Source organism: Podarcis muralis, chromosome 8 (assembly GCF_964188315.1).
Source record: "Podarcis muralis chromosome 8, rPodMur119.hap1.1, whole genome shotgun sequence".
Lineage (NCBI taxonomy): Eukaryota > Metazoa > Chordata > Lepidosauria > Squamata > Lacertidae > Podarcis > Podarcis muralis.
Window position 1 is genome coordinate 13,658,619 of NC_135662.1, and position 10,814 is coordinate 13,669,432.

General features: G+C 42.9%; 1 protein-coding gene and 1 pseudogene across 2 annotated transcripts in view; one reads left to right on the top strand and one right to left on the bottom strand.

Moving 5' to 3' along the window:
• WASHC5 (WASH complex subunit 5) overlaps positions 1–2,445 on the top strand; it is a 45,339-nt gene extending 42,894 nt beyond the window's left edge. For both annotated transcript variants that reach the window (XM_028736161.2, XM_028736162.2), the window contains 2 exons: positions 808–895; positions 1,927–2,445. In XM_028736161.2, the coding sequence (XP_028591994.2) occupies positions 808–895; positions 1,927–1,983 (145 nt within the window). In that variant the 3' untranslated portion in view covers positions 1,984–2,445. The remainder of the gene's footprint in view (positions 1–807; positions 896–1,926) is intronic.
• A 2,998-nt stretch (positions 2,446–5,443) lies between these two features.
• LOC114601438 (U2 spliceosomal RNA) lies at positions 5,444–5,562 on the bottom strand (annotated as a pseudogene).
• Between the last annotated feature and the right edge of the window lie 5,252 nt (positions 5,563–10,814).

Here is a 10,814-nt window from a genome sequence, read left to right on the forward strand (position 1 = left end):
TGGTCAAACTCATGCTGGTAGCTTCGAGAACACCGTCCAACCTTCTCGTCCTCTGTCGTCCCCTTCTCCTTGTGCCCTCAATCTTTCCCAACATCAGGGTCTTTTCCAGGGAGTCTTCCCTTCTCATGAGGTAGCCAAAGTATGATATGAGATATGATAGCCATCTTCAAATATCTCAAGGGTTGTCACATGGAACACGGAGCGTGCCGGACTACGTGGGCCACTGACCTGATTCAGCAGGGCTGTTCTTACGCTTGTGGGCTTCGTGTTGACCACCATAGGGAAACAGCATGTTGGACCAGATAGGCATTTGAGCTACGCAGCAAGCCTACACTTCAGTTTGTTTTAGGTTTTGTAAAACAACAGGACTTTTCCCACCTGACCTGGGAGGAATTGACTCCAGCTACAAAAGCTGAGGCTGCTGAACAGACTCATGGACTGGGGTACTCTTTGAGGAAATTTTTTTTGGGGGGGGTGGAGGTTATTGCTGTTATTGCTATTAATTTTTAAAAATTATTTATTTATTTTTAGATCCATCTTAACGATTTATGGGGAAACGGCTCGATATGTTTGCGTACCTTTTGGTGTGTTTCGTTTTATTTTTCACGACTACTTTTGTTCTGTTTGGGGTTGTGTAAATCTCTCGCTGTTGTGAGCTGCCTCAAGAGTGATTTGAACTATGGAAAGGCAGCATACAAATAAAATGAGGATAACTATGCCTTGTCCACAACAGTGTGACCACCTAATGATACTCTCTGTTGCTCCTGAACGATCCATCAAGGTTTTGGTTTTGTGTCCTGTCCACAGCCAGAAGGTCCCAGAAATGCCGGCCGATGTTGTAGGTGCCCTGCTCTTTTTGGAAGATTATGTTCGTTATGCAAAGTTGCCGCGAAGGGTGAGTAAATAAAAGGTTTTGCTTTTCAGCTTGGAGATTGAAAGCACACAGAAAGCCCTGGAATAATTCTTTGCTGCGCATCCAGACTTTTGGGTTGCGTTTGTGCTTTGCATCAGACCTTGGTGCAAGTTGGACTTTCAAGACATGGGTCACAGAGAATGTGTTTTGCATGAGTACATTGTACTTCATTGCTATGGCTCGTGGTTGATGCAAATAAAGATCCTTCTGATCTGATCTGTTTTGTATGTAGACATTCCCAGAAGCTTGATGGCATCTCCAGCTGCGGGTGGGAAAAATCGGGTAGAAGGGCAGGAGATCAGGGATTGAGAATCTTTGGACCTCCATCATCCCTGACCACTAGGGCAGAGGGGAGTTCAGAACCCCAACAGCACACATCCAGTAACTTGAATTCTGTGTGGAATTGTCCATTGAGAATTGAGTAGGCCTTAACCAGTTGAGAAGTAACCTCTTGACGACGGGGTAGTCCCTTATCAGCCAGGTAGAACGTATGAACTGGGTGACCCCAAGACATTTTGCCGCCTGAGGTAAAGGGCGAGATGGCATCCTCCCCCTCCATTCCTGTGCAACAACTGACTGGAAGGGCAGCTGAATCAAAGTTCACAGAACACCTAAAGGCCGCAGGCCAGTTTAGAAGATACAAAGGCATCAGGAAGGTCTTCTTTCACATTCAGTAAAAGGAAAAGCAAATTGGACATCCGTGTGTATAATAACAACAACAACAACAACAATTTATTATTTATACCCCGCCCATCTGGCTGGGTTTCCCCACCTACTTTGGGCGGCTTCCAACAAAGATTAAAAATACATTAAAAATGAACCTTCTTGCATCCAAATGGTGTCGTTACCTGCATTCTTGAAGAATGATTTGGAACACATAATATGCATTGCCTTGCTGTCTTTGAAATTATTCTAATTTTCTAATGCATCCCTAGCCCTTGTCCTATTTGTTTTGCGGAAGTTGTTTCCTGGAGAGTTTTTTAAACCAGTCTTGGGTTCTTCTCTTCCTCCAGGTAGTTGAAGCCCATGTGCCTAGTTTCATTTTTGATGAGTTTCGAACAGTTATGTGAGCGCCAGAGGAAAACCAACAGGCCTGCTCAGGGATTCACTAAACAAGAACGCAAGAGGAGATGGGAGGAAGAGGAGGAAAATAGCGCATCGCTTCAGAAGCAGCTTTTGCAGAAGCATACTTATGCCTACGTTGATCTAACATAATAAACTGATACTAAACCAACTTTCCCCAGTCTGGTGCCCTCCTGCTGTTCTGGACTGCCGGCTCCCAGTGGCTGATGGGAGTTGTAGTCTGAAGCAGCTGGTAGACAGCAAGCTACACTAAACCTTTTAAGCAACCCCATTTAAAAATCATGACGTCCTGCTCAGCTGATGATTGCATATGTGTATTTTGTACTTTTAACCTGCAATGTTGTACACTATTCCTTTATGTACAAAAATCATTCGGTTTATGTTCTTAGCAATTTGTGGACATAGAATGACTTTTTTGTATAGCGATTAAAAGAATGATGTTGAAATAAGGAGCTCTGGAATATTTGCATAATCCAAAATGGTTTCCTTAACTTGGGGTTATCCTTTGGGCAGATTAAACATATGCAGAAAACCAATTGTGAGGCACACAACTGCTTTGATCATCCTTGAACCTTCCTGCCACACCAGTGTGACGCAGCACACCTTTTGAGAACCACAGGGTTCTTGTGGCCGGCACTAGAACCTTTTGACAGCTGAGACCCCTGCTAAACCAAGGTTAGATGCATTTCAGTTTACCATATCTTTTGTTCCATAAGACGAACCTAGTTTTTAGAGGAGGAAAACAAGAAAAAAAATATTCTGAACGAAACAGTGGATGTGTGATTTTTGTGGTTCATGCTGTGGCCACAGACATGATATGTGATTTGACGGTGAGTTTGGGCTAGCCCAATGCAAAAATCCTGAGGATCCATGTGGATCCGTGCTTTGTAACCACATTTTTGCACCATTAAGGCCCCACAAAACAGTGGATGCATGATTTTTTTTTTTTTGTGCAGGCTATAGCCATGGACATGCTATGTGATCTGATGGTGAATTTGGGGTGATCCAATGCAAAAATCCTGAGGATCCATGTACTTTTACCTTCCCCACTCCCAGGCAGCCTCCTTTATCGCTAGTGTCCCTTATCTCCCTCCTGGTCACTTGCTGATCAGCTGCTCAGCGGCTTCGTTTCAACACCCCCACCCCTCTTTCAAAAAAAAAAAAAAAGCATGATAGCATGATTGGCTTTTCACCCCTGGGCAATTCAGCTCCAGGGACCACAGCGAAAAATACGGTAGTTAAGTGGTGAGTACTTACACAACTTCAATGCTTTTGTGTGCAAAGCTTTGCAAGTGGGGAGGACAGGAAGAAAACCAGAACAACTTGGTCCCACACCTGTGACCTTATTGATCCCACCTACATGACCTCCTTGGCCTCTGACCGCCCACCAGGTCCAGGGTCTACCAGCCACCACTGGTGTTCGGATCTGGCTGGCCTTGAAAATTCCAATGTTCTTCTGGGTTCCTTGCTAGGCACAAAACTTGGAGGAAGTCTTTTCTGGCGAGAGCTGCTTTTGAGAACTGATGTTGCCTTTTTCAAAGAGGAAATAAAGCTTGTGTGTGGTTTCTGACTTCTTTTGGCTGGTCTTCTCTTTACAGCTTTCCTTGTTTAGAAAGATTGTTCTGGCTTTTATTTTAGGTCAGGCATAGGCAAACTTGGCCTTCCAAATGTTTTGAGACCACAGTTCACATCATCCCTGACCACTGGTCCTGTTAGCTAAGGATCATGAGAGTTGTAGTCACAAAACATCTGGTGGGCCGAGGTTGCCTATGCCTGTTTAGGTCTTATTTTACTGGTTGGTTATGTTAGGCAATCTAAATCAAAAGCAGCTTTTCAAAAGAGTTAAAGGAGTAACTCCCACTTCGTCCAGCAAGAGTTGCGTCCAGGTGAACAAATATAGGATTGGATTGTAGGATAAACTACACAGCAGCACAACTAATGTCTTATCTGAATAGTATCTTGGTTCTCTCCATTTTAATAAGATGAAACTGAGGAGATTTCACCCCTCCCATACCCAAGAATCTCCTGATGATCTCCTGATGGTCTCTGCTGACTCTCCAGAGAGGAGGAGGCGTGTCCTTCTATCTACTTATTCTGCCCAGCACCACATCAATGTGTGTGTGAGAGAGAGTCAGTCAGTCAGTGTATCGGAGAGAGAGAGAGAGTGTCTAGAGATAAGGTTGCTGCTAAGAGCAGCTGCAGACTCTCAGTGTAGCATTGATTTATGCTTAGAATATTCAGCTCTGTATATAGTTTTGTATCATAGTTGTAGTTACAGAATAAAAGGAAGATATTCTACAGAGCTGCTCTCCGAGTGGTTTATACTCTGCAAGACTCTGCAAAACTCTGCTGCGCAACGACTGTATTATTGAGACAGTGAATCCGGTGCTCTCAGCTCTAAGCTGTGAGTCCACAGCACTGTGACCTGTTCCTGTGAGAAAGGAGGTCTCTGGCAGTGCTACCCAGCTCGCCTAGCCCAGTCGGGGTTGAGGTGCATGAGTCCAGTTGGTGCACTGGCTCAAGGGCGATGCTGACAGAAACACAGGGAATTAAGTGATGCAAGAGAAGCTTACACATGTTCTATAATGGCTCACCAGACAGCTTATTATGGTTATTAATTAAATTTGTATACTGCTCTTCATCCGTAGAGCTCAGGGCAGTTCACAACATAAAAATGCAATATAAAAACGCAAATTGCATAACAAAAACAACACAAAACAACAGCTCCCTCCCCTTTAGCAATGCCACCCCAATTACAGTTCAAGGGATGAAATGGACTTGGAATAATATAAACTCCCTATTTGGGCATTTTGAAACATCTGTTAAATGGAATCACAGGCAGGATTAAATTTTGAGCAGTGGGTGGAAAATAAAATACAGTCACAATGAAAGAACTCTGGAATAGAACAGTGTGCCCTCGCCACTCTGGGCAGCTTCCAAAATATATAAAACCGTAATAAAACATTAACTTTCCGATACAGAGCTGCCGTCAGATGTCTTGTGTAGTTCTTTACCTCCCTGACATCTGATGGGAGGGTGTTCCACAGGGCAGGTGCCACCACCGAGAAGGCCCTCTGCCTGGTTCCCTGCAGCTTCACTTCTCAGAGTGAGGGAACTGCCAGAAGGCCCTTGGAGCTGGACCTCAGTGTCCAGGCAATGGGGGTGGAGACGCTCCTTGAGGTATACTGGGCTGAGGCTGTTTAGGGCTTTAAAGGTCAGCACCAACACTTTGAATTGTGCTTGGAGTGGCCCCCGTGCCTGTAGGACACCCTCACAAATCAATTAAGCTCCAATGACACTATTTTATTTACGGCTCCAGGCAAGCACTGGGTTGGGCACAGCTTTCCCAATTAGCGCAGGTCCCAACTGCAACAGCAACCATTAAGTACATGTTGTAGGACTCTACATAGAAAGGTTGCTTTTGTCTGTTTTGTAATGTCTTGATGGAGAGGATTAGGTAGCTGCCCTACAGGTTTCAGATATTGAGGCATTAGATGAAAAGAGCAGGTAAGATCGGATAAGAACAGATAGTACACTTGATCCTAGCCAAAAGGCCAAGAAATTTTAATTGCTGCAAATTGGAAATCTGACAAACTTCCATCTATGCAAGATTGGATCCAAAAATTGACTGAATATGCAGAATTAGATAGCTTGTCTGAAAAAAATAAAGAATAAGCCAAAACAGTTTTTTGTTTCAAAATGGGAAGTCTTTAAAATATATTTGAAAAACATTTACAGAAGTTTAAACTCTTGCAGCATTTGACTAATTTCAGTAGTAGTATCAAGAATGATGTGAGATCAAAGAAAACTAAGAATCAGTTAAACCATGATAATAGTTTTTACCGGCAATAAGTTATATGTAATTGAATTAAGTAGTAGACAGGAGGTCAGGTCTGTAGTCAGAAGACCTCTTTTATTTTTGTTATAATGCTTTGTGTTTTTTGTTGTTGTTTTACTTCGCTTATTATTTCTGCGTTTTGATGTATGGTTTTTCCGATTGTGCATTAATAATTACCGTATTTTTTGCTCTATAAGACTCACTTTTTCCCTCCTAAAAAGGGGAAATGTGTGTGCGTCTTATGGAGCGAATGCAGACTGCGCAGCTATCCCAGAAACCAGAACAGCAAGAGGGATTGCTGCTTTCACTGCGTAGCTATCCCTCTTGCTGTTCTGGCTTCTGGGAGTCAGAATATTTTTTTTCTTGTTTTCCTCCTCCAAAAACTAGGTGCGTCTTTTGGTCTGGTGCATCTAATAGAGCGAAAAATACAGCAATTAATTGATTGATTGATTGATTGATTGATTGATTAAATTAAATAAATAAATAAAAAAGAAAGGAGCCGAAGTTGCTGCCAACCTAGTGGGAGTGTGTTGTCAGACTAGTTGGACAATGCAACTTACCGTAAATGTCATAAGCTTAGATGTCATTTGCAAGCCTCCACCCACGTAAGAGTAGCAGAAGCAATCTTCTTCCCCAGTGAAAGTGGGTGAAAGGATAAAAACAGAGCATCAGAAGGTCTAATGACACTAAATACACCTTACGAACATCTAAATAGTGCCATGTCTTTTCCAGAGGATGGGAAGAATTTGGGTAGAAAGTCAGAAGCGTAAGTTCCTGTTTAGTATGAAAGGGAGACAAGACTTTTGGCATACAGGAAGGATCGTCCTGTGCACCAAAAGGTGAATAAATATTTGGCAGCGGGTAACACGGCAAACTTGACACTTGACAGGCATTTTTGGCAGGGAACTGCAGGCAAGCGGTAAAACTGCTCTGTGTTTGTTTGTTTTTTCCTGGCGAGCCTTCTGATAGCAGCAGCAGGGAAGGGAGAACAGGAAAAAGAAGAGAGGTGTTGTAATTTCATTAAAGTTTTTCTTCTGTGTGTGGAAAAAATAGCTGCAGAAGCTACTCCGGAGAGAGAAGTGAGGGAGCTGAGGCAGATAAAAGCAATAAGGCAGATAAGCCTAAAGCCATTTCTGGTATGAGGAAGAGGATTAAAGTTTAATTAGAACAGGTGTAGACAACCTAAGGCCCGGGGGCCAGATGCGGCCCAATTGCCTTCTGAATCCGGCTCACGGACAGTCCGGGATTCAGTGTGTTTTTACATGAGTAGAATATGTCCTTTTATTTAAAATGCATCTCTGGGTTATTTGTGGGGCCTGCCTGGTGTTTTTACATGAGTAGAATGTGTGCTTTTATTTAAAATGCATCTCTGGGTTATTTGTGGGGCATAGGAATTCGTTCATTTTTTCCCCCTTCAAAATATATTCTGGCCCCCCACATGGTCTGAGGGACAGTGGACCAGCCCACGGCTGAAAAAGTTTGCTGACCCCTGGGTTAGAGCATCACTTCCTCCTTCCCTTCTGTGTACCTTTCGGGGGAGAAGGGTAGCCACACTCGCCATCTCGTGACCAAGGGGGCATTGACTGGGGGTGGGTCTCAGGAGCTTTATGGGCCCCATTGCATCCCACGCCTGAAAAAGGTTGCTGACCGCTGATTAGAACAAAAGTAAGATCAGGAAGACCTTGCCAACAAAGGTCTGTATGGTTAAAGCCATGGTTTTCCCAGTAGTGATGTATGGAAGTGAGAGCTGGACCATAAAGAAGGCTGATCGCCGAAGAATTGATGCTTTTGAATTATGGTGCTGGAGGAGACTCTTGTGAGTCCCATGGACTGCAAGAAGATCAAACCTCTCCATTCTGAAGGAAATCAGCCCTGAGTGCTCACTGGAAGGACAGATCCTGAAACTGAGGCTCCAATACTTTGGCCACCTCATGAGAAGAGAAGACTCCCTGGAAAAGACCCTGATGTTGGGAAAGATGGAGGGCACAAGGAGAAGGGGATGACAGAGGACGAGATGGTTGGACAGTGTTCTCGAAGCTACCAACATGAGTTTGACCAAACTGAAATTGCCAGTGGAAGGCAGGAGTGCCTGGCGTGCTCTGGTCCATGGGGTCACGAAGAGTCAGACACGACTAAACAACAAGATCAGGAAGTAAGAGGAAAGGCTGAAGTAATGTGGAACAAACCGCTCTTGACAAAGCCAGAGAGAAAACTGGAGGTGGGAAGTCCCACAGAAATCTGTGTTCCTGCCTTATCATGTGGCAAGGGATGTTACCCAACCCAGTGCCTCCACGATACCAGAAATAAATAAGAGTTTGTCCAATGTTGCAACCGTTGAGTCTGCATCGAACATACAAAACATGAGCATTGTAGCAAGCACACATGCACGATTTCTTGCGTCATTATTGTCTAGGAATACGCATGAACATAGTATCCCAGGCAGGTATTCTTCTACTCGGCTACAGAATGTTTATTCACACAGCCTTCCTTAGCTCAGGCTCAGTTGCAGTTTTATGGAAGACCCAGCACTCTGCGGTTAGCTGTGTACATGAGGCGCAAACATCGGAATTGTGGCACCTCCGAGTTCTGTCACCCTGGTATCAGGAATATGTGTTGTGTAAGCGGAGCATGCGAGGATGTGAGTAAAGATGCATGCTGTGTTGTGCTGAAGATGTGGGCCCTGACATTCAGCCCTAGGACCCATCCAGCTGGGTCTCAATTCATTAGTAAAATCCAAGGCAGCACGATGACCAAGTACAACAATGCAATGTCAATATAAACTCTTTATATAATCTATACAGAACATTGAACAGTATGAAATATATGAAATGCACTCTCTGCAAATCAACTAAACAGAAACCTTATAAACCTCTGAAAGTCACAAAATATGCACTCCTGATGGATTCTCTGAAAGAGACTTATAAAACTTTCATTTGGTTCTATGTTTTCAAGAGAATCCATCAATCCATATATTGGATCCATATATTGTTTGCAACACAGGGGTTTAATTGTCTGGTTACTTATGGGTCCCAATTCATGGCATCCAGCGCTCAGAACCATCAAAAGTACACTGTTCCCTCCAGCACCAAATGATTTGGACAATGTCCATCAGCTGGTAGCCCAGAACAGCTGGAGGGCATCAAGCTGGGAGAAACTGGTATAAGAGCTAAAAGTTCAAAAAAGGATTATTTATGTACGCCAGTACTGCGGCCTGTGTTTTGTTAGCCCAAAAATGGAAAACGAGCAAAGTCCCAGCTAAAGAAGAATGGCAACTTAAACTGATGGAATATGTGCAGCTTACGGATCTAGCATATAGAATAAGAGAACAAGAAGAACATACGTTTAAAGAAGATTGGAAAATGTTTATTGAATATATGGGGTTGGGGGATTGTGCACACTCGAAAACGTTGGCAGAGTTAAGATAAATTCAACAGTGTAAATAAGTTTTGATGGATGTAATAATGGGATACTAAATGGTTTAGTTTGTATAAAATACGCAGGGATTTGTGTTATGCAAAATGAACCATGGAAAGAGAAGAAGGGAAGTCATTGATATTTTAAGGTTGTTTAAATGAATATTCTAAAATGTAAAACAGAAAATTTAATAAAAATTAGAGAAAAGAGGCAGCTAAAAGTTCAAGATTCACCTTGATTTTAATGACTTACTTCAATGACCTTTGGTAAACCATCATTGTCCCAACACCAGAACCCAAACACACATACCCTGCACATGGGAATAACTGTTCTGGGTTTCTGGGAGGGGTAGCTAATGCTGCAGAATACAGAAGCAGAATTCAACAAATTGGAGAACAGGGTGCAAGCTAACAAAATGAATTTCAGTAGGGACAACTGTCAGGTTCTGCACTTAGGCAGGAAGAACCAGGTGCACAAATATAAGGTGGAGAACACCTGGCTTACTAGCAGTACCTTTATAAAAGATCCAGGGATCTTGGTGGGTCACAAGCTGAACATGATGCAGTAGTTGATGCAGCAGCAAAAAAGAGAGAAAAGCTAATGCTATTCTAGGCTGCATCAACAGAAGCATAGTGTCCAGATCAAGGGAAGTCATAGTAAAACTCTTGTTATGCCTTGGTCAGACAACGATGCTGTGTTCATTAGGCCTGACACTCAATTTCAACATATCCTCAGTAGTTTTATAACCAAGTTTTATAACCAAGTAACCAACAGATCACAAGGTACTGGCCTTTACATGTCATGTTGTTAATTTTGCTGTTATTGTTCAAATGCACACTTGCCATTTGCTTCTTACTGCTGAGAAAGCATAATTTTACTTTCGGTCGGTAGATTGCTCTGAAATGTGTTTTGTAATGACTCTGGTTGTTCCGAACTGTATTCTTTTTATTGCATGACACATTTCTCAATGAAATCTGCTTATAAAAATTGCACTATAATTACTGCGAATGACACATATGGGGTTTAAAAACATTGCAAAACAAATACTTTAGTCACTGGAAAGCAAGACACAAAAGTCTATAAATGAACAAGTTAAGCACACTCACCTTGGACTTCCCAAGAATCTCCATCATAGCATCATCTTTTTGTATGAGCATTTTATCATAATATTACCATAGTAAAACTACTGCTCAGGCAATCACCTTGGGCAGGGAGAGAGTCACATGAGTGAATGATCTTCCAAATAAAAGCTGTCTGTATCTACAAAACTAAATGTCAGCAAGGAGGTTGACAAACCCTGCCATGCTAGATTTCTCGATGCAGGGGACGTTCGTCTTACAGTATGGGGAAACCAGCAAATATGCATAAGATCTCAAGTGGTACAGTCTAGCAAGTTTCCCAATGCAATTTCTTTTGAGTCGGAATGGCTAGTCCACACACGTGCTCATGTTTACACGGGGAAACGTTTGGGTGAACTGCACAAACTACAAATAAAGCTACAGTGATTGCTAAGCTCACATAAGTCGAAAAATGTTTTGCTGTGATTTGGGCCAGGAGACAGGATCA